Source organism: Piliocolobus tephrosceles, chromosome 2 (assembly GCF_002776525.5).
Source record: "Piliocolobus tephrosceles isolate RC106 chromosome 2, ASM277652v3, whole genome shotgun sequence".
Lineage (NCBI taxonomy): Eukaryota > Metazoa > Chordata > Mammalia > Primates > Cercopithecidae > Piliocolobus > Piliocolobus tephrosceles.
In genome coordinates this window covers 32,037-58,801 of record NC_045435.1, presented here as the reverse complement: position 1 = coordinate 58,801, position 26,765 = coordinate 32,037, and the positions used below count along the sequence as shown (strand labels likewise).

Here is a 26,765-nt window from a genome sequence, read left to right as displayed (position 1 = left end):
ATTTCTCTGCAAGATAAGTTCTACACATATATATATATATGAAATATATATATATATATAGCTTCATTTTGCAGCAAAAAAATTTTAAAGCAAACACTTTTAAAAATAAATTATGATTTTGACTTACTGTTAAAATGTTATAAAAAAAAAAGTTCCTCTCAACATACGCTTTGGAGATGAAATGTTTTTCTTGGCCCAATAAGTGACTCAATAATTTCATTTAAAACACTGCCTTTTGAACTTTCAAGCTTTAACTCCTCATATATCCAAAAGAACCAATTAAGGCTGCTGAATGTGTTCAATTACTTTTATTTACAACATATACTTCAAGGTCATCCTAACATGTACCATCACTAATAGTTAAGTTTATTGGAATGGACATACCACCTATCTTCTTCCAATATAAGAAAGTTCCTCAGCAGGGTAAGGTAACAATGTTAGAACCTCTCAATCTACTCGACCCCTAGTATCTCTTATCTTTTCACATTTTCCAGCAATTGTTATGTGCTTCTGTGTAAATTCCTCAGTACTGACATCATAAATTTGTGTCCAGTCTTCAGTTTACTGTGTGCATTGAGTTTTTATTTCAATGATTTTTTTTTTTTTCATTTCCAAGATTTCAAGTTGGTTCTTTCAATACCATCTGTTCTTGATGGTACTGAAAGAACCAAATTTTGTTTCACATTTTACTTTGCAACCTATTTTTACTTCACATTTTACTCTCATGGATATGATTATTTTCCTTACGTAGTTCCTTTCATAAGATGCATTACTGTAAAATAACAAATGAAAAAGTACATGCAACACATGCAATGAACAATTTTAAACATCCATATAACCACCACACATCTTAACAAACATTATTACTGGAACCTCACAAGTCCCTCATATTCCTCTACTACAATTTAAAAACCTGCCTGCCTCAATGTGAAACTATTATATTGACTTTGGAGATCAACTGTTTATTTTTCATTCTAGTTCTACAACCAACTCATGCAGATCTAAACAACACAGTTTAGCCTGTTTCTGAACTTTTTAAGAATGGAATTGGACCACATGTATTTTTGTACTTTTTCTTTGACTCAACTTTGTGTTCTGGAGATTCATTCATATTGGAACATTTAGCTTTAGCTTATTGTTTCTGGAATTCATTTTTTTACTTTTTTATTTTTAGACCATTTGGATTTATATACAATTGTATATATTATTAGTTTTAATTGCTTTATAGTTTATTAATGGACAATGGAGTTCCTGTTTCATCTGAACAATTTTACAAGAAACATTTCCATTTATGTATCTTAGCATATTTGTGCACAAGTATATCTTCAGAATTGCTACTACTTATTCTCAACTTTATCAGATAATTTCAAAAACCTTTCTAAAGTACCAATTTCCTCCCAGTCTTAGCACTCTTGCTGGTCCATATACTCACCAGTTGATATTGTCACCCAGCTGATATTGTCACAGACTTCTTAATGTTTGCAATCTGATAGGTATGTAATGGTATGCCACTGAGATTTTATGTTTAATATCTCAGATTATGAATGAGGTTGCAGATCTTTTCATATGTTTATGAGTCATTTGGAATCTTTTCTTCTGCAAAATGCCTATTATAGCCAGCTGTCTACTTTTTTCTGACTGGTGAGTAACAGTTCTACATAGATTTGGGAAAACAGTCATTTGTGATTATACGTGGTGCAAATACTACATTCCTTAAATTTGGTTCTGCTACTACCACTCCATTGAAACTCTAATGTCATCAAAGACCCCTAATCTAAAACTCAACACTTGCATGTCTAGTCTCTTTAACTTTGTCGAATTTGATATTTGAGCACAGCTCTTCCCAATCAGTTGAAAAGAATTAAATCCTAATGTGTTAAAGTATTTGTTGTAAGTAATGAAGTAATTCCTAAGTTATGCATTTAGAATGATACTAGCTACGTGCTGTCCTTAGGAGAAACTTTGAATAAAAAATATTCAAAACATTTTCTGTAGGGCTTATTTCTTACTGTGGAAATGGTTGCTAGAGTAATATTTCCTTAAAAACTTTCCTGTTTTTTCCTTCATATGATATTACTCTGCCTGAGTTCTTCTCATAACTCTCTCTGAGAACTCTTATTTTTTCTAACCTCTTCCTTTAAATAAATAATCAGTCCTGGGCCTGCAATTACTTTTGTATCTCACTTAAAAACTTTTATCTGATAGACTACTACCCAGATGATTCTGAACTTTTCCCAGTTTTAATACAAGGCTTGACACCTCAGCTTCTAACTACCTACACCTGGTTATTTCCACCTATTAGCTCCTCAAACTCAAACTTAACACCAAAATCATTTTATCCTCCCAATCACCAACACCTGTTTTTCATTCATATGTGCCCATTCAACTAGTGGTAACATAATTTAATCACAAACTTTCAAAACCTATTACTGTTCAAACTTTCCTTACTTCTTATATCCAATCAGATACAAAATTCTGCTAATTATTCCTCTGTAACAGTTCTTGTCTTCATTCATGTGGCAGAAATTACAAAATTAATTGTAAGTCTTCATGGCCTCACAGCTGAGATATTATGATTTAAGGACCTCTTCATTTCAAATGATCAAAAACACCAGACCCATCTTCCTAATCACAACTGTCATCACATTGCTCTCTAAATCAGGTCAGTCGTGAGTTAGGCATTCCTCTATGGGATGTGATCAAAGCAGTGTTTCTCAAACTTCACTGTATATATAAGTCACTGGGGAATCTTGCTAAAATGCAGACTATCATTCAATAAGCCTAAAAGGGATCTGAAATTCTATATTTTTAACAAGTTCTCAAGTGATGCCAATGCTCCTGGTCCATGAACTACATTTTAAATAGCAAGGGTCTGAGAATAGAAGACAGGTGAGAGGCAGTACAACTACTGAACACAAAGTATGAATTTCCAGTAACATAGCTCATACATATTCCCTGTTCTAGCATTCAAGTTACTTTAATGTGGTCCTACTCTATAATTCTAAAATTTAATTTTTGTACTTTATGTAAATCCTTTGAACAACGAATAAATTACTTATTCAGTGTTCCACTAACACAGGGCTCTCAACAGGGGGTGATTCCCCACTAACTCCTGCTCCCCTCTTGAAGACACTTGGCAGTGTCTGGAGACATTATGAGTTTAACAACAAGGAATGCTATTGGCATTTACTGGCATAGTGTTTAGAGGCCACAGATGCTGTCTACAACGAATAGTACAGCTCACTAAAACAAAGAATTCTGGCCCCAAATTTCAACAACACTGGGGTTAGGAAAATTTTCCCTTAATGTATAGTGGTCCCTTAGTATTCTGCAGTGGGATGAGGGTCGGATCCAGCATCCTTGAGTATAAACAAATCCCGTGCATACTTAAGTCCTGCAGTTAGCCCTACGGAACCCGTGTACAGAAAGTCGGCCCTTCATATATGCAGGTCTCACATCCCACAAATACTCTATTTTCTACTTGCAGTTAGTTGAAAAAACATCCATGTATAAAGGGACCCACACAGCTCTAACCCATGATGTTCAAGGGTGAACTGCATATCGTTTTGTTTTCCCTGCCTTGGTTTACATACTATCACAATCCTAGAATACCATTTTCATATTCTTTCATTTTTGCATACCCAAAACCTACTCACCACTGACTGACTCAACTACCTCTCCTACGAAATACTTCTTGACTACCAAGTTCACTAATCCATTCCTATATCCTACTCAAATAACACTGTATGACTGCTATATACTGGAAACTCTTATTGGTTTTAGGGACATAAAATTAAATTTTTAAATGCACAGTTACTCTCCAACACTTGTTTGTTTATAGTGCAGAAAACATTTATAATAGTGTGGTAACTGCTACAATAAAGATATGTTCAACATAACAATGACAGCCAAAAAGCATCAGATTTGGAGAAAGGGGTCAAGAATGGCTACTAAAAGGATGTGATTTGATGAATAATAGTTACATGGAAGAAAGAAAGGCCAGAAAAAAAGGTAATCCAGGCAGAAAGAGAAACACCCATAAAAACATAGGTCAAAAGAACTGCAAATAGTTTATGATGATGATAAGACTTGGGTTTTTGAAAAAACAGCAGCAAGGAGTAGAACAAATGAAGCAAGAGAAGTAGGTGTGGGCAAAATAATGACTAATCTTGTAACAAACAGCCTGGATTTTTAAGCCAGTAAGTACTATATTAATTTAGAGGGAACTACTACAATTTAAAGCAAAATGAAAAGTGATTTTATCCCTATGAGCTTGCTCTTTTCACATGCAAGGTCCTTTTTTTAATTTTTTCTTTTTGAGAGAGTCTCATTCTGTTGCCCAGGCTGGAGTGCAGTGGTGTAATCTCGGCTCACTGCAACTTCTGCCTCCCGGGTACAGGTGATTCTCAAGACCCAGCCACCCGACTAGCTGGGATTACAGGCATGCACTACCATGCCTGGCTAATTTTTGCATTTTTAGTGGAGATGGGGTTTTGCCATGTTGGCCAGGCTAGTCTTGTACTCCTGACCTCAAGTGATCCACCTGCCTCTGCCTCCCAAAGTGCTGGGATTATAGGAGTGAGCCATACTTGTGATCATAAACATACTTTATGTTACCTTTTTTACTGATGTCCTGCACGTGAGTTTTCAGATATTCATGCCTTGCCTTCCAATAAGAAAATTTCTCAAAAATATAAATCTCTTAAATGTAAGTTATATGTCCCCACAGCTCTTAGGGCAGTGTCTTAAATATATTAAGCCTCAAATATCTAATTTTATATTAAAATATCTCTCAACATGAAAAAATATGTAATAAATTTGGACAAAATTGCTGTCCTATACTTCAGAGACACTATTATTATGTCCTTAAACATTGGAGCTATTAACTTGTTTGGTCCTCCGGGAAGCAGACACTGTGATGTGAGAAGTATAAAAGGTTTATCAGGGAGTGATAACTGGGAGAAAAGAGAGAAGGAAGATTCAATTGAGTAAATGGAGTTACCAGTACCCTGACAAAGTCTCCATTCAGGCCAATGGGCATATTCCATTAAAGGAGTCCCACTTTGGGTAAAAATCTTCACACTAATATCCTGTTCAACCACTAGCCCCAAGAAGCGCTTACCCTTGGCTACCACTGCCTCACTCAGTCACTGGCCTGAGGTCACTCACAAAAGGAATAGCCCTGAAAACTGAAGTAATCTTAAAGGACCTAACAGCTGGAAGCTGTCAACTACCTACACTACTAGTAGCAGTCTGAATAAGAATCTAAGCAGTAGATCTTCATGTGAGCAGCCACCAGTTGCTATTGCTCCTCAATTTTCATTTCTATCATTTCAAAAGCACTTATCAGCATTTCCAAATTGGTTTACATTTCACTGCAAGTAGCTTAAGGTTAATGAGCTTTTTCAACATTTTACCATAAACTTTAACAGGTATCACAGGAAATAGTGGAATATCACTATTATGAGTGAAAGCACAATATTCAGATAGTTATGCAAATCTAAAATAGCAGGAATAAAATTTGATATGAAAAATTAAAACATGAGGTGTCAATGGCTCCTAGATGTAAAACTCAATTTTTTAAAAATGAAAAAACTTAAGATGGTTATTTAATTAAAGGCTGAAAATTTGAGGGGAGATAATGAAAATAAAGATGTTACAGAAACTCAGAACTTAAGATTATAATTAAAACTCATCACTATCTTTCATAGACACTAGCTAAAACTATGCAGCATTACATAGATAAGTAGGTATATACAAATAAGATTTTATTTAAAGGAAACCAACAATCATAAATTTTAAGGATCTTGAAAAATCATACTTGAATTATTTTACTTTAAACCTAAAGTTAAATCAAATTTCAACCATTTTAATTTCTTAAAAATATTTTTATTATAATCTTCACCAGTATCACCAAAATACATAATTCAAGCATACCTACCTAACACAGTTACCGTTGTAGAGGACTGGGCATTTCCAAGCGGGAATGTAACAGCTTTGCAGATGTATTTTCCAGAATCAGAGAATCCTATGTTATGCAGAGTAATTGTTGCATCATTAAGTGAGTAATTTTTAAACAAGACTCTTCCCTGATATTCTCCTTGAACAGAGAATCCATATTGGGGATGGTGAACTGCAACAGTCTGTGAACTTTTGCCATGTATCTTCTCCCATGAAATCTGCGTTATGGTTTCATTTACTTCAATTAAACACTTTAATGAAACATTCTTTCCCCATACTGCTGTGACATGTGGCTCCACAATAATTGGTCCAGCTAAGGCACCTATGGAGGGAAAAAAAACTATTACAATTCTTAAAATAGAAAAAAGCTGTCAACACTCTCCTCCCTTCCTGACCCCCTCTGTAACTATCTCTAGCTGCACACACACACACACACACACACACACACACAGACACACACACACACACGTGCACACACACACACACGCACTCACATGCACCACACACAAAACTAACAAAAAGAAATGAACCAGGTGTTTTCTGGGCTTGATATGAGATCCAAATGTGACTATCAAATAAATTAACGATACGTTATCAAATAAATTAACAATACGCTATCAAATAAATTAACAATAGCAATATGTGTTGCAGTGAAAAAAAGCACTAGATTAGGACCGAGTTGACTTGGAAGCATGATCCTTCCCCAGTTAAGCCTTCACACATGAGTTCCCAGCTCTGGTTGACACTTTGACTGCAGCCTTGAGAGAGAGAGACTGAGGTAGAAGATTCAGTTACGCATGCCTGGATTCCTGGCACACAGAAACTGACAGATAATACATGGATATTATTTTAAAGCCACTACGTTTTGGGGTAAAGTTTTTACACAGCAATAGATAACTTATGCATGTAGGATCTCCCAAACCAAATAAAAGACTAAAGTATCTTGTTTGGAGGATCCCTATATCAAGTATCTCTACTGAAAAGTCATTAAAGACAGATCAATTGCCAGAAAATATTAATGAAGAAATGTTTATATAAATGTAAAATAATTTTGTTTTTTCCATTTCAGGGTTAAGAAAAAAAATTTCACAAGCAAAAGTTAAAAATGACATCAAACTTCTTCCATATAATATATATTTCCTTCCCAAAAGCAATAGAGCAAAACTTATAATGTTTTGAGGGAAATAAAACTAACATTCATGACTACTATAGTCAAGCAAGATGCTGCTCTTTGATAAGTATATTAGAATATGTATAACAAGTCCTTGGAGGTCTACCACTCACTTATGTGCCCTAACAAAATAAAAGAACAAATACACAAACCAAGAAATAAACCAAAATAAGCACTCAAAAATGGAAATTGTATAAACAATACCTTTAAAAGTTACATCTAATTAATATTTTTAAATGAATACTGAAATGCAGAAGGGTACCACTAGATAAGAAAAATGCATTTAAACATGTTCAAACACATCCAAAGGTTTTAAAAAAAAACTTCATGCAATATTATTTCCATGACTCTTTTTTAGAGGAAAAAACAAAAACAAAAAAGTAAATTAGAAGGCAAATTTTATCACCTAAGAGATGACTGAGGATATTACAAAAAGGGACTGCCATTGACACTAACTACACTTAACAGCTACAAATTTAAAAGTTTCAGTTTTTTAACCATTGCTTCAAAAAAGTATCAGGCCCTGAAAATTTACTATCATGTTCTATAATGCTAGAGTACAGATAATTACTAAGCTTTTAAAATTAATCCAAGATACATGAAATGTGAAAGTATTCTAATGTAGTTTAGCAATCTATCACAAGCTTGGTATTTTACAAACAAATAAAAAAGTAGTCTCATGAATATTAATAAAAAATATCATTTATTATGAAATAATAGCTCTGTATTTAAGAAAACTACACAGCCGAGTAGGACTATTCTAAGAACAAAAGGACATTTTTAGACTACTCATCACATTAAAAGCTCACACGACTCTCTTATTTGATATTACAAAGGTATTTAATAAAACATTTACTATCTGATTTTAAAAAGAAAATCTAACTAAGAAAAGGACTCTGAAGTAGATTCTTTTCAAATCAGCGGCCATTATCAGCACTAAAGAGAAAGAGGCATGGCTATTAAAAAAAGATCAAGACAAGATGATGCACTATCATTACCATTGTTCAACTGAGACTGGAAATTCAATCCAGTGTAATAAGAAAAAGGAAACGATAAATATTAGGAAGGAACAGAAAGAATTATTATTTGAAAAATCTATTACCTGAAAAATCCAAGACGATGAAATGAAATGAAAGGCTACTAGAACCAATAATGTGGTTGCTTATAAACATATGCAAAATGTATATGAACTATATAATCAGTATGTTATAAAGGGTGACATCTTTACACATTTATTGCAGAAAAGGGTTTAATTTGTAAACATTAATATTTAAAACATTCATGAATAAAATTTTAAAAAACTTATAAACCTGACTTGAAAAAATAGCAGCTATGCCATATTCCTAGGTAGGAAAGCTTATTTACATGTCAATTCTCCCCATATTAATACACAAATGCAATACAGTTATAGTGAAAACCCTGATAAAAATTTTTACAAAACAGGGTAGAAATAACTGCCAAAAATATTTCAAAACACTAACAGACTACTGAAGAGGGAAAATATTAAAGTAAAATTAATAAAAATTTGGTATTAGTAACATAAAATAATTGAAAGTACACAAACAGACCTATATATAATAGGACGTGGTATATAATAAAGCTAATATTTTGAGTGGGGAAATAATATATTAGTCAAGAAATGATGAAAGAGCATGAGCAAAATACTTGGAAAAATACAGACCCCTCTTTTATACTAAACACTGAAAGAAAAAAAAAAAAAAAAACCCTAGATGGACTGAAGACCTAAAAGTAAAAAATTATTGCCTGTACATATGTATGCAGATAAAACTTTCTGTATATTTTGTCAAATAATTACCCTAATTACCCTAGAAAGGTAAACTTAACATTACTGAGGACTAAAGAAAGAATTTCTAGTTTTTATTTTATCCCCTTCAGATGGAGATAAAATAACAAGAATTAAAAAATGGAGTAAGAGAAGTTTTATGGAGTGAATGTTTGTGTCCTCCCTAAAATTCATTCTGAAGCTCTGACCTCAATGGTAGTATTTGGTAGGCCTCTGTCTGATAATCAGGTTTTAATAAAGTCATACAGGTGGGGCTCCCCATGATGGGATTGGTGTCCTTGAAACAAAGAAAGGAGAGCTCACTCCCTCACTTTTTCTAGGCCACATGAGGAAACAGTGAGAAAGTGATTGTCTACAATCCAGGAAGAAGATCCTCATCAAGAACTGGATCTTCTGGCACATGGATCTTGGACTTTCCAACCTCCCCAACTGTGAGAAATAAATGCTGTTTAAGCTGCCCAGTTTACGGTATTTTGTTACAGCAGCCTGCAATGGTTTGGATGTTCTGTCTCCTCCAAATTTCATGTTGAAATGTGACCTACCATATTGGAGATGGACCTAATGAGAGGTATTTGGGTCACGGGAGTGAAGCCCTCATAAATAGCTTGGTGCTGTCCCTGTGGTAATGAGTGAGTTTCCACTCTCTGCGTTCACAGGAGAGGAGATCTGGCTGTTTAAGAGGCTGGCACTTTCCCACTTTCTTTTGCTTTATGTAACATGTTGGCTCCCCTTCACCTTCTCCCATGATTCTAAGCTTCCTGAGGCCCTCATCAGAAAGAGATGTCAGCACCATGTTTCCTATGCAGCCTGAAGAATGGTGAGCCAAAATAAGCCTGTTTCCTTTAAAATTACCAGTATCAGGTATTCCTTTATAGCAACACGAATGGACTACAATACACACCCCAAGTTGACTAAGACAGGTAGTATGTCTTAGTTATGTTTTAATTAGCCAGAGTTCTGTTGTTGCAAATAAAAGAATCTAATACATTTCCATTCCTGGATGAAATCCAAATGTTAAAAACCACTTCTGAATAAGATTTTCCCCCATGGAATCTTAAAACTGTGGAGAAACAGATTTTCTGTTGTGGTTCTTAAACCAAAGTCCAAATTAGAAAGCCTCACTACTCAGAGACTACCAATCTTTAAGCCTACTACTACTTCCTCCCTCTACTTTCCCACATTAAACTGAGTTTAACTGGAGAGCAGAAAGGTCCTGGAGAAACGTAAACGTTTATTATTAAAGAGCTAAATTATTTAAAGTAAGTTAATCACTACTGGTTATGTAAGTCTAGAATATAAAAAGGCAAAGGAATAGCAAAGAATTGAATCTTACATATCTAGCAAGACTCCAACCTTGTCATAAGGTGGTCCTAGCTACTGCACACTCCAGACATGAAGGAAAACCATAATAAAATAGGATACTCTGTTTCTACTCTGTCTTCCTGATTTAAAAGTTTAGTTTTGCACCATGAGCTAATTAATTAAATTGAACTCCTTATTTCAGAGAAAGAGGCAGACAGCATTTATTCTCCTATCTGTAGCTCCACAAAAACACTACAACCATGAAAACACAACTCTTTGGGGTCTTCATGTGTCTTTGAACAGTCATTCAGTCAGTATTTACAGAGTGCCCAGGAGATACAAAACATTTGTAAATACACACATTCAAGATGTTTGCGACAGAAAAGAAAATGTAATGACATATATAACTGCTATGGGTTATTAAAAAAATGGGTTATAAAAAAATGAAGTGAGATCCACATTACAGATCACACTAAAAGTGTTTGAAAGTATGAATAAAATGGCAACCATTCCCTTTCTTTCTTCCCTGACGCTCAGAAATGAACCAAGAAGTAACAGAAACCATCACAAACTTTTGATACTACAATTTTTAAAACTCTGATGCTATCTTTTACCACATTTCACTTCTCAATCTACAGTAATAGCATGCATATTGGACATTTCAATTCCCAGGATCTTTCAAATGTTAAGATCTACACAATGGGTATATGCAAATATGCTATAAATGAAACATTTATTTTAGTCTGTGTCCAACTACACACCACCTTTGAAAATCTCTAAGATATGAATCCTTTCAGAATCCTCAAAATTTAGAATAATTTAGAGGCAACTAATAAAATATACATTAACAAATTAGCAATGTGATAGCATATAGTTGTCCTCAAAAATTTCAACATACTTCAACAAAATACATTTTGGAAGAATAAAATTTATCACCAGTACATTCAGTAATTAACCTGATTTGTTTTAAACTGATAGGTAAGTCATGTCAACTCTGTAAATAAAACAAAAAGGTTTTCCAATAAAATCTCCAAACAATACTCAAACAGAAATAACCATGTAAGAATAAAGCCAAGTGAATTAAATAACGTACTTAACACTATAAACTGCAAACAAATATTATCAGAGTATGAAAGAATCTCTAACTTCATCTCATGTCATAACTAGAAATAATTCTGGAATTAAAGGTTTCTATGTTCTAAGGAGAAACCTGGGTCACGTGCCAAAAACTGGTTGAGAAAACCAACCGTTTCTTCATTCATTCATTGGTATGTGTTGGGTGAACACTTTGTGCCAGGCACTGCCCTAGGTGCTGAGCCATTAGAGAGTTTGCATTTTAATGAGGAAACAGACAATTAGCAAGGCAGTAAAAATACAGAGAACAAAGGTGTAAATGTCAAGGATCCATAGTGCATCCTAACATTTAAATTGCGTAGCATCAATAAAGCTGTCCAGGGAAGCAGGAAGGGAACCAAGAGGGTATCCTATACATTAAGCGAAGAAAGTACCTAGAGAGTGCTCAATTATTCCAAATGCTGCCAAGAAGTTAAAAAAAAAAAAAAAAAAAAAAAAAGCACTAATAAGTAACCACTGAATTTAGCAACTGTTTTGGTGGAGTGGTGAGAATAAAAGCTTGATGTGAAATAGAATAGAGATTGCTCCTTTCAGACATGAAGGAGTAACAACATTTATCCTTTTGCCTGAAACAACCATTTCAAGTTAATAGTCAACAGGCAAGAAAGTTCTAATCCCTCAGAGGCAGTAGACAAAGTGAAGCACAAGGACAGAGAAACTAAATACAGCTAGGCAGTCTTGGAGTTATATCCAAAATCGTACTGAAGGTTCTAGCCAGTACAATCAAGCAAGAAAAAGAAATAAATTTCAAATCAAAAAGGAACAAATGAAATGTCTTTATTCACAGAAAACACAATTGTCTTTAGAGAAAATATGATGGAAACTACAATAAAGCTACTATGACAAGGGTGTTCAGCAAGGACAGTAGTAGCCCTTATGCAGGACCTAAGACCAATATACACATATCGATTGTATTTCTATGCATTAGCAGCAGAAAATTAGAAAATAAAAATTGTAAAACATTGCTAGCTAGAATAGCATCACAAGTAGAAAATAAGGGCTGGGTGCAGTGGCTCACCCCTGTAATGTGAACACTTTGGGAGGCTGAGGCAGGTAAATTGCTTGAGCTCAGGAATTTGAGACCAGCCTGGGCAATATAGCCAAACCCCGTCTCTACAAAAAATACTAAGTTAGCCAGGCATGGTGGCTGCGGTACCAGCTATTCAGGAGGCTGAGGTGGGAGGATCGCTTGAGCCTGGGAGGCAGAGGTTGCAACGAGCCAAGATCGTGCAACTGCACTCCAGCCTGGGTGACAGAGCAAGACCCTGTCTCCAAAAAAAAAAAAAAAAAAAAAAAAAAGAAAAAGAAAAAAAGATGAAATACAGATAAACTGACCAAAGGTGTGAAAAAATTGTACAGTTAAAATTGTAAAATTTGCTGAGAGAAATTAAAGATTATCTAAAGAAATGGAGAGACATACTGTATTCATGGATCAGAAGATACAACATTATTAACACATTAATTCTAAATTGATCTACAGATTTAACAATGAAATTCCCATCTTTATTCGAAACTGACAAGTTGTTCTAAAATTTATCTAGAAATGCAAATATCTGTGACCTTAGGTTAGGCACGTATTTCTTACATATGTCACTAAAAGCACAATGAGTGGGCTTCATCAAAATAAAAAAAATTCTGCTCTTCGACACTTAAACCACTAATTAGGAGAAAATCCTTGCAAAACATGCATCTAGTAAAGGATTTATATCTGTTAAGATTCAAAACACATAAAGAACTCCCAAAACTCCGCAATAAAGACAAGCCAATAAAACATGAGCTAAAGAGGCCGGGTGCAGTGGCTCATGACTGTAACCCCAGCAACTTTGGGAAGCTATAGCAGGAGGACCGCTTGAGCCCAGGAGTTTGAGACCACCCTGGCCAACATAGTGAGCACCCATTTCTACAAAAAATAAAAAATGAGCCAAACATGGTGGTGCACGCCTGTAGTCCCAGCTATTTAGGAGTCTGAGATGGAAGAATTGCTTGAGCCTAGAAGGTAAGTCATGCCACTGTAAGCTGCAGTAAGCTGCAGTCATGCCACTGCACTCCAGCCTTGTAGACAGAGCAAGACCCTCTCCCTTAAAAAAAAAAAAAATCTGAACAGACATCACCAAAGAAGATACATGAACAAGCACATGAAAAGATGATCAACATCACTGAGGAAATGTAAATTATAACTGAAATAAGGTACTACTATATAGCCATAAGAGGGGACAAAATTAAATGGGCTGACAACAAGTTTTGAAGAAAATGTGGATGAATTAGAACGCTCCTACATTGCTGATTAAACTGTAAAATGGTAAAACCACACTGGAATACACCTAGCAGTCTTTTAAAGTTAAACATACCATATGATCCAGCCATATCATTCCTGTGTCTTTACTCATCAGTAAAGAAAGCATGTGTCCATACAAAGGCTTGTACACTTGTATACCAATGTTCACAATGGTTTTATTTGTACACCCAAGAAACAGAAACAATCGAAATGTTTATCCAGAGAAGAATGAATATACAAACTGTGGTAAACCCATACAATGAAATATTAGTCTGCAATACAAAGGGACATCCAACTAGCAATAGCGGCAACTTCCCCAGCTTGATAAAGAACATCTACAAAACAAAACACCCACAGCCAATATCATACTTAATGTCAAGAAACTAGAATCTTTCCAGTTAAGATTAGAAATAGGCAAGGATTTTCTCCTCACTACTCCTTTTTCAACAGCATACTAGAAGTCCTTACTAAAGTAATAAGACAAGAAAAGGCAAGTAATAAATGTATACTGATTAGAAAGGAAGAAATAAAACTGTCATTGTTTGTGGGTGATGAAAAAACTCCTGGAGCTAATAATCAATTATAGCAAGGTTACAGAATGCAAAGTTTAAAAAAAAAAAAAAAAGTCAATCACTTTCTTATGTACCAGTAATGATCAAGTGGAATTTGAAGTTAAAAACACAGCGGTGGCTCAAGCCTGTAATCCCAGCACTTTGGGAGGCCGAGACGGGCAGATCACGAGGTCGGGAGATTGAGACCATCCTGGCTAACACGGTGAAACCCCGTCTCTACTAAAAACTACAAAAAACTAGCCGGGCGAGGTGGCAGCGCCTGTAGTCCCAGCTACCCGGGAGGCTGAGGCAGAAGAATGGTGTGAACCCAGGAGGCAGAGCTTGCAGTGAGCTGAGATCCGGCCACAGCACTCCAGCCTGGGTGACAGAGCGAGACTCCGTCTCAAAAACAAACAAACAAACAAACAAAAAAACACAGTACCATTTACATAGCACCCAAAACAATAAAATGCTTAGGTATAAATCTAACAAAACATGTATAAGATCTACCTGCAGAAAACTACAATTCTGAGAAAATAAAATAACTAAATAAATGGAGCGATATTTCATGTTCTTGAATAGGAAGACTCAATATTGTCAAGATATTAGTTCTTCCCAATTTGATCTACAGATTCAACATTCCAATCAAAATCTCAGCTAGCAACAAACTGATCCTAAAATGTATATGGAGAGACAAAAGACCCGGCATAGTCAACACAACGTTGAAGAAGAACAGTCAGAGGACTTACATTATCTGACTTCGAGACTTACCATAAAGTTACTGTGATCAAGACCATGTGGTACTGGCTAAAGAATAGACAGGTCAGTGGAACAGAATAGAGTCCCAAAACAGACTCTTATAGTCTTTATATGTTAACATTGATTTCTAACAAAAGAGCAAAGGCAATATAATAAAGAAAAGATCTTTTCAATAAATGATGCTGGAACAACCAGATATCCACAAACAAATAAATAATTCTAGACATAGATTTTACAAAAATTAACTTGAAATAGAAAATAAACCTAAGAATAAAATGCAAAACTATAAAAACCCTAGAAGACAACAGAGCAAAAAAAACCTAGATGACCTTAGATATGACAATAATGTTTTAGATGCAACACCAAAGGCATGATCCATAAAAGAAACTCCTGATAAGCTAGGCTGCTCTGCAAAACACACTATAAAGAGAATAAAAAGACAAGTCATGCTTAAAGTTACTGATCTTGAATTATAGCAGCATCAACCAGCTTTCAGCTGCCTGAGTGGAGGCGTGAAGAAGGCACAGAGCAAGATTTAACCCGGGTTGGACATTTTAACCAGGCATGCACAATTTAAAAGAGAAACAGGCAAGGGAGTTGATGGTGTAGACAAATAAGTGATTTTAATGATGGATTATGAACTTTAAGTTGGTCAAGAAGTGGGCGAGGAGGAAGTAGGATGAAAGGGTTATAGAAACCAATATAGCTAAAGAATTATTGCAAATGAGGTACTAAGTGGGATGAGGTGGAAAATGAGAGATGATGGGTGGATAGTGGGAAAGTTAATTTCTCTGGGACTCAGTCTTAATGTTTATAAAATGGCTCATCACCTTAAAATTATACATTCTTGAAAACTGTCAAAAAGCTTTTATATACAGCATTTCTACTGATCTCCCCATCCAAACCCTTGCCCCTAAAAAACCACCCTGTTAGGCACAGGTAATTTTTTTTCCATATGACAGATCAAGAATCAAAAAGGTCAAGACTTACCCTGGGTCACATAAATAATAGGGGACAGTATCATTTGCCATAGTCCAGAGGATCAAGGAAGACTTTGCTAGATGTGACATTTAAGCTATTCCTTGAAGGCTCATATTTTCATAGGCTGAGAAGACCATTCCGTGCTAAGCAAAGATTCAGTATGAGGCCAAAATATGTAAGTACAAATAAGGCTGAAAAGCAAGGCTGAATACAAAATGGGAAAGGATAGTAATCTGAAATGGCACAAAGAACTAGAACTAAAGTCTTGTAATTACTCTCTGGCACATTGCTTAGCATTTTCTAAAACAGTACTGTCTCAGTCACTAGCCACATGTGGCTATTTAAATTTAAATTAAATTAGGTTTTCAGTTATAAGCCATATTTCAAGTACTCAATTTCCACAATTAGCTAGTGACAATCATACTGAACAGTATAGCTACATTACATGTGCATCACTGCAGAAAGTTCTAGATAACACAATTCTAGAATAGAAATTCAATAAAAGTCAACTTCCTTTCTAAATAAAGGTTTACAGGTTTCTATGAAGCTAAAAAATTCAGCTTCAAATAATTTTTAAAAGTTTACATTTCTATAATTACTTACACATAACCAATATAGTGAATAACAGATACAGAAAATAGCAAATTTCTACAAAAATATTTCGTACACATTAATACTAACTATAAAGTTAATCCTACTGTATCATGGTATTTTTAATAATCTTTCAGTAGCAATTTCAGGCTTTTATAAAATGTTCTTTTTAAAATGGGGTTTTCATCAGCTATTCTCAAACAATTGTTATGTTTTAATTTCAAATAAGGACAGTATATTGATTTAACCACGTTAAGTAAGGGTTTTCTTTAGTTGAATTTACTGTATGGGTGAAAGCACAATTTCTTCATATTTTCAGAAGAGAAGCACAAAACTTTGTAACAGGAAGAGACCTTAGAAGGTATCTGATATAACCTCATTTTACAGAGATAGTGATCTGCTGTTATTACATGCCTGGTTAGTGGCAAAACATAGATAAGCAGCAGCCTCCTGGCTTTCAACAGTTATCTTCCCAACTCCCTCATGTTAAGCACAATATGAGTAAAACTGAATGTTTTATAGAAAGAAAATCTAGAAGAGCTACTAGTCACGACATTCAAAATCTCAATGATTTTCAAATTACAAAGGTAGAGAGGTATTGCAGTTCTTAAACCAAGCACTATGGCAAGTAAAATGCAGAGGCAGAGTTTTCATAGCAATTATTCAGATTCTCCTCTTTCCATTCCCACTTCAACCTGTGAAACTGTTGCAATTTTAAAATACTAATGAATTATTTTCAAAATAATTTTAAAATTAGTTTTTAAAAAAGTCTTGAAAGTTAGTTTAAATTACTATTTAAATTTTTAAATGAGTTTTAATCCTAATAAAATGTATTCCCAAAAGTATCACAAAAATTATACTACAGGATGAGTATCCCTTATCTGAAATGCTTAGGACAAGATGTGTTTCAAATTTTGGGTGTTTTTTTTTTTTTTTTTTAAATTTTGAAATATTTGCATATACATGATGAGATATCTTGGGAATAGGACCAAAGCCTAAACACAAAAATCATTTATGGCCTGGTGCGGTGGCTCACGCCTGTAATCCCAACACTTTAGGAGGCTGGGGCGGGTGGATAACAAGGTCAGGAGATGGAGACCATCCTGGCAAAGGTGTCAGCTGTGGAAAGTTTCAAATTTTAGAGCATTTCAAATTTTGTGAACTTGTAAATATCTTCTTAGAAGTTGACAATGTAAGGAACTAGCACTTTAAAGACAAAAATCTACCAATTCTCATAAACGATAGCCTTCTATAATGGTCCAGGTAATAATTTGTATACAACATGTCAACATTCATTAATAATCCAAAAATCTCAAACTTGCTGTTTTAAAGGAAGCACCTCTAAACAATTACATATGGCTTACCGTTCAGTAATACACGTACTTCTAAGACTTAAGAATGAGACTTAAAACTGTAGATGAGTAACAGAATGGAATTAAAAAAGCAAGAACTTTGGAGTTGGACTAACCCAGATTCAAGAACAGTGTGACTCTGGGTCCTTGAGCTGTTTTATTACCTATAAAATAGGACTATTATCACCTAATTAACAAGGTCTCAGTAAAATTTAAAAGGAAGTACTCAAACATGGAAATAGGTACTAAGCACTAACGGAAGAAGCACTAGAATTGTTTGAGTTCCAGTTAAAACTAAAGCCTGATTCAGTAGTGGCACTAATCTACAAGGCTATATGATTTCTGCCCTGCTCCCCCAACCCCAGCAACACTAGCAGCTAAGAGGTAAGCACAGAGAATGTATAGAGCCAGACTGATCCACAGTTAGATTTTGCAAGGCTGGTGTGACTGCAAATTTTTGTTTGAGACACTTAGACACTCCAAGACAACTGAACGTTAAGAAAAGAGAGTGCTAATATAGGCAAAATACAGGATGCATAGCACATATTAAGTGTTCAAATATTTATTGAGTTTCACTGACGGAATATAAAGTATTAATACTATGTTCTACAACACAGAAGATGGTATAGCTACAACTTCCAAGAACTGATAATCTAGAAAATAAGACATACAAGGCAATCAACATTATGGCTACAGCGACCACGTAATTTGTTAACCAAGCCAAAATATTGTTTAGAGAAACATTATTAATAATTTTACCACAATAGTTGTAAACCTAGATATTCCAAGGCAAATGGGGACATATTATCCTTATGAGAGCCTCCTAGATAAAGAGTACAAACTTAAAAAGATACTTAGGAAAAGGAATGAGAGAAGTGTGTAGAGTAAGAAAAGCTACATCTAGAAAGTAATATTTTCTTTCAGCTACAACTAAACTAGTGACTCTAATTTTGTCTGGGTAAGCTGTAGGAGATCAGTAGTATTTATGCTGGATGTTAGGTGAGGTGGGATTTTCCAGGCAGGGTAAAGGCACTAAAGGAAAAACAAAAGCAAAGAGACTCACAGAAACAGAAAAATACAAGGAAAGTTTATGAAACTCAGAAAAATCCAAGTATCAGTAACAAAATGACAGGAGATAAGGTCAGAAAGGCAAGTTCTTAATTAAGTGTGTTTGCTCATCCATTTTTTTTTTAAACTAACATTTATTTAACAACCTACCTGAATGGGCCAGACATTTATGCTGAGGAAGGACAAAGGAGATGAAGCATGCTCCTTACCTTGGGGAGCTTAAAGTGTAATCAGGAGGAGAAACAGAATACTGGTGGTTGAAAATGCAGGAAGTCAAAAAATTAGCAAGAGTAAATAGGAAAACTGGTCTAACAGTTCTACTGTACTGGAAAAAAAGAGAGCACAGATGCAGAAAGAGTAATTAGGTGAAATGAACCTGTTATCTTATTTGGAAAAAGGAGTCTCTGAAGATGCAATTAAGTTAAAGATCTCAGGATGAGATGACAGTGGATTATCCAGGTAGATCCCAAATCCAATGACACGTGTCCTTACAGAAAATACACAGAGTGAAGTCAGAGAGATGAGAAGGCCAGGAAAAGACTGGAGTTATGTAGCCACAAGCCAAGGAATGCCTGTAGCCACCAAAGTTGAAAGAAGCACAGAACAAAATCTCCCTTAGAGACTCTGGAAGGAACACAGTTTGATTTTGAAATAGTATGCATAGCACAAATTACAGACTTCTGCGCTCCAGAACTGTGTGAGAATATATTTAAGTCACCAGTTTATGATAATGTGTTACAGAAGCCCTAGGAAACTAATATGAGAAACTACTGCACTAAATTTGGCATAGTACCCACAACAACAGTAGTGATAACATGAACAAAAACAGGGAAGATGTTCAGACTTGCACTCTGCTCAAAGGTCCTAGAATCAGAGTTAGTTTAGATGTATTTTTTTCTTCTTTGTTCTAAATCCAGATAACTTTACAGATTAAAACCAAAGAAAAGGACAATTATAAACCCAATAGGTTTCACCTTCCTCATCTAGAAAAGGAAGAATCTAGACTAGAAAAGTGGTTTTCAAATTGATCTCCATGTTCAATTCTACTAATGTAACTCAAGGAAGAGGTGGGGGAAAGTACTACAAAAGAGAATTTCAAAGCACAAGGCTTACAGCTTCTATCAGAGCAGCTTCACTTTTATACATGTAAAATTTTTATATATGTCTATTAGTCCATTTTCATGATGCTGATAAAGACATACCCGAGACTGGACAATTTACAAAAGGAAGAGGTTTAATGGAGAACTCACAGTTCCATTGGGCTGGAGAAGCCTCACAATCAGAGAGGAAGGCAAGGAGTAAAGTCACATCTTACATGGATGGCAGCAGGGATAGAGAGCTTGTGCAAGGAATCTCCCCTTTTTAAAACCATCAGATCTTGAGACTTATTCACTATCATGAGAATAGCACAGGAAAGACCTGCCCCCATGATTCAATTACCTCCCACTAGGTCCCTCACACAACATGTAGGAAATTCAAGATGAGATTTGGGTGGGGACACAGCCAAACCATATCATTCAGTGTCTGGCCCCTCCCAAATCTCATGTCTTCCCATTTTGAAACCAATCATGCCTTCCCAACATTCCCCCAAATCCTTAACTCATTTCAGCATTAACTCAAAAGTCCACAGTCCAAAGTCTCATTTGAGACAAGGCAAATCCCTTCTGCCTATGAGCCTGTAAAATCAAAAGCAAGTTAGTTACTTCCTAGATACAATGGAGGTACAGTTAATGGATAAATACAGTCATTCCAAATGAGATACTGGCCAAAACAAAGGGGCTACAGGCCCCATTCAAGTCCAAAATCCAGTAGGGCAGGCAAATCTTTTTAAAGCTCCAAAATGATCTCCTTTGACTATATGTCTCACATTCAGGTCACGATGACACAAGAGATGTGCTCCCATGGTCTTGGGAAGCTCCGCCCCTGTGGCTTTGCAGGGTACAGCCTCCCTCGTGGCTTTCATGGGCTGGCATTGATTGAATGTCTGCAGCTTTTCCAAGCAAACGGTGCAAGCTGTTGGTGGATCTACAGTTCTGGGGTCTGGAGGACAGTGGCCCTCTTCTCACAGCCCCACTAGGTGGTATCCCAGTATGAACTCTGTGGGGGAGATCCAACCCTACATTTCCCTTCTGCGCTGCCCTAACAGAGATTCTCTGTGAGGAACCCAACCCAGCAACAAACATTTGCCTGGGCATCCAGGCCTTTCCATACATCTTCTGAAATCTAGGTGGAGGTTCCTAAACCTGAATTCTTGATTTCTGTGCACCCGCAAGCGCAACAACACGTGGAAGCTGCCAAGGCTTGGGGCTTCCACCCTCTGAAGCAACAGCCTGAGCTGTACCTTGGCCACTTTTAGTCATGGCTGGAGCGGCTGGGACACAGGATACTAGGTCCTAGACTGCATACAGCAGAGGGACCCTGGGCCCAGCCCATGAAACCATTTTTCTTCCTAAACCTCCAGGCCTGTGATGGGAGGGAGGGGCTGCTGTAGAGGTCTCTGACATGGCCTGGAGACATTTTCTCCATTGTCTTGATGATTAACATTTGGCTCATCATTACTTAAGCAAATGTCTGCAGCCAGCTTGAATTTCTCCTCAGAAAATGGGATTTTCTTGTCTATCATATTGTCAAGCTGCAAATTTTCCAAACTTGCATGGTCTGTTTTCCTTTTAAAACTAAATGCCTTTAATAGCACCCAAGTCACCTCTTGAATGCTTTGCTGCCTAGAAATTTCTTCCACCAGATACTCTAAATCAACTCTCTCAACCTCAAAGTTCCACAAATCTCTAGGGTAGGGGCAAAATGCTGCCAGAATCTTTGCAGAAACATGACAAGAGTCACCTTTGCTCCAGTTTCCAATAGGTTCCTCATCTCCATCTGAGACCACCTCAGCTTGGATTTTACTGTCCATATCATTATCAGCATTTTGGGCAAAACTATTCAACAAGTCTCTAGGAAGTTTCAAACTTTTCCACATTTTCCTGTCTTCTTCTGAGCCCTCCAAACTGTTCCAACCTCTGCCTGGTACCCAGTTCCAAAGTCACTTTCACATTTTCAGGTATCTTTTCAGTAATGCCCCACTCTACTGACACCAACTTACTGTATTAGTTTGTTTTCACGGTGCTGATAAAGACATACCCGAGACTGAGCAATTTACAAAGTAAAGAGGCTTAATGGAGAACTCACAGTTTCAGGTGGCCTGGGAAGCCTCACAAATCACAGTCGAAGGCAACAAGGAGCAAGTCACATCTTACATGGATGGCTACAGGCATAGAGAGCTTGTGCAGAGAAACTCTCTGTTGTAAAACCATCAGATCTCATGAGACTTATTCACTACCACAAGGAGATCACAGGAAAGACCTGCCCCCATGATTCAATTACCTCCCATTGGGTCCCTCTCACAACACATGGGAATTCAAGATGAGATTCAGGTGAGAACACCACTAAACCATATCAATACGTAAAACTGTTGAAAAAAGTAAGGGTAAGGGAACAGGAAGGAGTCTTTTTCTGCACTATTTGGCAACTTGTTCTTTCATCTGCCTTCTGAACAGAAGCTGATCAAATGTAGACCCCAGAAATGTATACTATAATACTATAATCCAACCACACTCTTTTCTTCCATCATAATTTCCATTAAGTACCTCAACAGCAAATATTCATTAGCCTTCGAATCTCTTTAAGTTCTTCAATATATAACTCAATATAACACGAAATCTTTTTTGAAAAGCAACTTTAGGTTCCTTTCTTTCATCGACTCCAAGATGAAGATTTCACCCCCAATGTCTCTAAATTAGAGACATAGGTGGTCTATGTATATGCAAACTTGTTTATTATTCATAGTGGCATGACTAATAGTATGTAACACTTACAACTTATGACTTTTAAGTCAATGAGAACCCTATGTTCCACTAATTTCTTCTGGTATGATGAGGACAGCACCAGAATGAAAACTTACAGAATGGCTATTAGAGCCTTGTAAGAAAAATCTCAGTGACTATTGTCTTTTGTGTACTAATGAGTTAACATAGCAAGCATAATGGCTATCCTTGAAAAAAAAAAAGCCTTCCTGCAAAATTAGCCCTTAACTGGCATTGGTGAACTTAGATTTGGGGAGGGGTTCTACTATTAACTGATGATAGTTCACTCTTTGTTCAAATATGGTTTATGCTGAATAACTACTTTCCTTCTAGGAGTCTGGAATATGGGTATATGTTAGGCAGGGAGTACCCTCATTATCAGCCCCAAATGAAAACTCTGTTCACTGGGTCACTAGTCTCTAAAGAGCTTCTGTGGTTGGTAACATTTCATAAATGTCACAACTTGTTCCTGAGGGAACTGAATCCATCTTGTGTGACTCTGGAAAAGGACTGTGGAATCTTGTTCCTGGTTTTTCCAAGACTTTGCCTCAGACCCACTGCTGACTGTGCTTGGTATCCTTTATATGTCATAAATCATAGCCTTGCTTATGACTCTTCTGAGTCCTGTAAGGCCCCAGAGAATTACTGAATCTGAGGGTAGTCTTGGTGATCTTTTAACGTATATTTTATGAAAGACAGCATCAAATAACTCCTCATAGCACTGAGGAAAAAGCACAGAAAGGCAAAAAGCAATACAAAAAAGTAAGACTCCGAATATTAAAAATAAGAGTACCTTAAATATTATCCACTTAAATTTCCATTTTCATGTATGCACACAAATTATGATGATTTTTAAAACTATGCCTATGGGTGAAATATTGACAAGTATAAAAGTATAGTAAATATGAAATAAGTCAATACACATAAAATAAAAATTACAAGTGATATAAAATTATTGTCATAGTTTTTTGTTTTGTCTTTTCCTTCCTTGTATGAAATAAAAGTATAGTAAATATAAAATAAGTCAAAATATGTAAAATAAAAATTATAAGTGATACAAAAGTATTGTCAGCTTGTTTTTGTTTTCTTTTCCTTTCCTTAATAAAATCATATCTTTTAATCAATGACAATTTATATCCAATGAAATAAAGTAATTGTCACATTTTGGTATCCTAAAGCAGATCAGCATCTACAGAATAAGTGTTTCACATAAGTGACAAGTCAATGCAAGTTATGACACACTAAAAACAGACTAAGAGAGGTTTTAAAACAATTGTTTACATTGTTTTTACATTCCATCCACTATCTAAATATTTAAATGTTTTAGTTACATGAATTAATATGTATAACTCTCAAAGTTTCTAAAAAGGCAATAATATAAACATTTTTTCATTTCATTTGGTTTAAGAGATACATAAGGCCAGGCACGGTGGTTCATGCCTGTAATCCCAGCACTTTTGGAGGCTGAGGCAGGCGGATCACCTGAGGTTAGAAGTTCGAGGCCAGCCTGGCTAACACGGTGAAACCCCGTTTCTAATTTAAAAAAATTATCCGGGAGTGGTGGCACGTGCCTGTAATCCTAGTTACTTAGGAGGCTGGGGTAAGAGAACCGCTTGAACCCGGAAGGCGGAGGTTGCAGTGAGCTGAGACCACGCCATTGCACTTCAGCTTAGGTAACATTGCGCAACAAGAGTGAAACTCCGTCTCAAAAAAAAAAAAAAAAAATCAAAAAACCACACACATAATACTTAGCTTCTAATCTTGTGCATGAACACCTTTAAAATACATTCACACTATGGAAATGTGTACATTATCAATGTATCGCCTCTCAGCTCCAAATGCATCCTTCTGTATATGCTCTGTGATAAAATGGAATTCCTTTAAGTATTTCTCCTTTAATGTGAACAGTGTTGCATTGTCTTGGGAGAGGGGACTGAAAAGATATTTCAGGAGGAAGAGTCTATTAGAACTAATACAACAGTTCATCAGGGTTGAAGAATACAAAATCAATACACAAAATTCAACTGCATTTCTAAAGACTAGGAATAAACAATCCAAAAATGAAATTAAGAAAGCAATGCCACTGACAATACCAACAAAAGTAAATATGAAAAAATTCAACAATGTAAAGTTTACACTGAAAATTATGAAACTATGTTAAAAGAAATTAAAGAAAGCCTAAATTAATGTAAACTTATCCCATGTTCATGTATCAACAGACTTAATACTGTTAAAATGGCAACAGTCTCCAAACTAATCTACAGATTCAACATACTCTCTTATCCAAATCCTACCTGGCACAATTGCTGAAATTGACAAATTAAACCTGAAATTTATTGAAAACTAAAGAGTCTAGTAATAACCAAACAAACTTGAAAAAATAAAATTGGAGGACGAACACTGCCCAATTTCAAGACTCTCTTCAAAACTACAGTGATTAAAACTGTATGACTGAAACTAATCAAAATTGTGTGACACTAGAATAAGATATATGAATCAACAGAACAGTACTGAGTTCAGAAATAAACCATCACATTTATCATCAATTTATTTTTGAAGAGTACCAAGTCAATTCAGTGGAGGAAAGAATAATCTTTTCAACACATGTTCCTGCAACAACTAGATATCCATATTAAAAAATGATGTTAGACTCTTTCCTTCCACCATATACAAAATTTATATCAAAATGGATCATAGAGCTGAATATAAGAGGTAAAACTAAAAAATTCACCATCAATCTGACTAGTACTATAATTACTAAAATGTTAAATCTGTAATTAAAAATCCTTCCCTTAAAAAGAAAACTACATGCTCAGATGAATTCTGCAAAACAAAGAAAAAAGTTATCAATCTTAAACTCTTACACAAGACAAAAAAAAAAAGATGAACACTTCCCAACTTTTTAATGAGTCCAGCATAGCCCTGACACCAAAAGATGGCAAAAGCATTTTAAGAAAGAAAAATCTGAGGCCAATGCAATTCATTAACATAGGTGGAAAGAAAACAAAACAGCAAATAGAATCCAGTGATATAATAAAGGATATATTCATCAAAAATAAACTGAGATTACTCCAGAAACACAATAATGGTTTAATATTTTTATAAATGTAATTCACCATCAGTAGAGCTGTATAGGAGAAGCATGTTGGGCCCATAGGATGTAATTTACCACATTATTTTAAAAATGGGGAAAAAATCATATCCTCAACTTAACATTTGATAAAATTAAGTACCCAGTCACGATAAAAATTCTTGGAAAAAATGGGAACAGAAAGAAACTCCCTGCTTTAGTCCATTTTGTGTTGCAATAAAGGAATACCTGAGACTGGGTAACTTATAAAGAAAAAAGGTTTATTTGGCTCACAATTCTGATACCTGAAAAAGTTTAGGACCGGGTATCTGATGAGAGCCTTAGGACACTTTTATTCATGCAGAAGGCAAAGGACAGATGGTGTGTGCAGAGATCACATGGCAAGAGGGGAAGCAACAAAGTTAGAGAGGAGGTGCCAGACTCTTTTTAACAACCAGCTCTTGCAGAAATTAATAAGAGTGAGAACTCACTCATCTTCCTCTACCACCCGAGGGAGAGCATTACTCTATTCATCAGGGGATCTGCCCTACAACAAAAACACCTTCCAACAGACCCCACCTCCAACCCTGAGGATCAAATTTCAACATGAGGCTTGGCAGAGTCAAATATCCAAAACTATAGTACCTCCCTAACCTGAGAAAAAGGCTTCTTCTGCCAGGCACAGTGGCTCACACCTGTAATCCCAACACTTTGGGAGGCTGAGGCAGGTGGACTGCTCGAGGTCAGGAGTTCAAGACAAGCCTGCCCAACATGGTGAAACACCATCTCTACTAAAAACAGAAAAATTTGCTGGGCGTGATGGCGGGCGCCTGTAATCCCAGCTACTCAGGAGACTGAGGCAGGAGAATCACTTGAACCCGGGAGT

General features: G+C 35.8%; 1 protein-coding gene across 5 annotated transcripts in view; it reads right to left on the bottom strand.

The window, feature by feature from the left end:
- Positions 1–26,765, bottom strand: part of LOC111543040 (nectin-3) — a 118,721-nt gene that overhangs the window by 75,813 nt on the left and 16,143 nt on the right. For all 5 annotated transcript variants that reach the window (XM_031935098.1, XM_023212801.2, XM_023212830.2 and 2 more), the window contains one exon: positions 5,942–6,283. In XM_031935098.1, the coding sequence (XP_031790958.1) occupies positions 5,942–6,283 (342 nt within the window). The remainder of the gene's footprint in view (positions 1–5,941; positions 6,284–26,765) is intronic.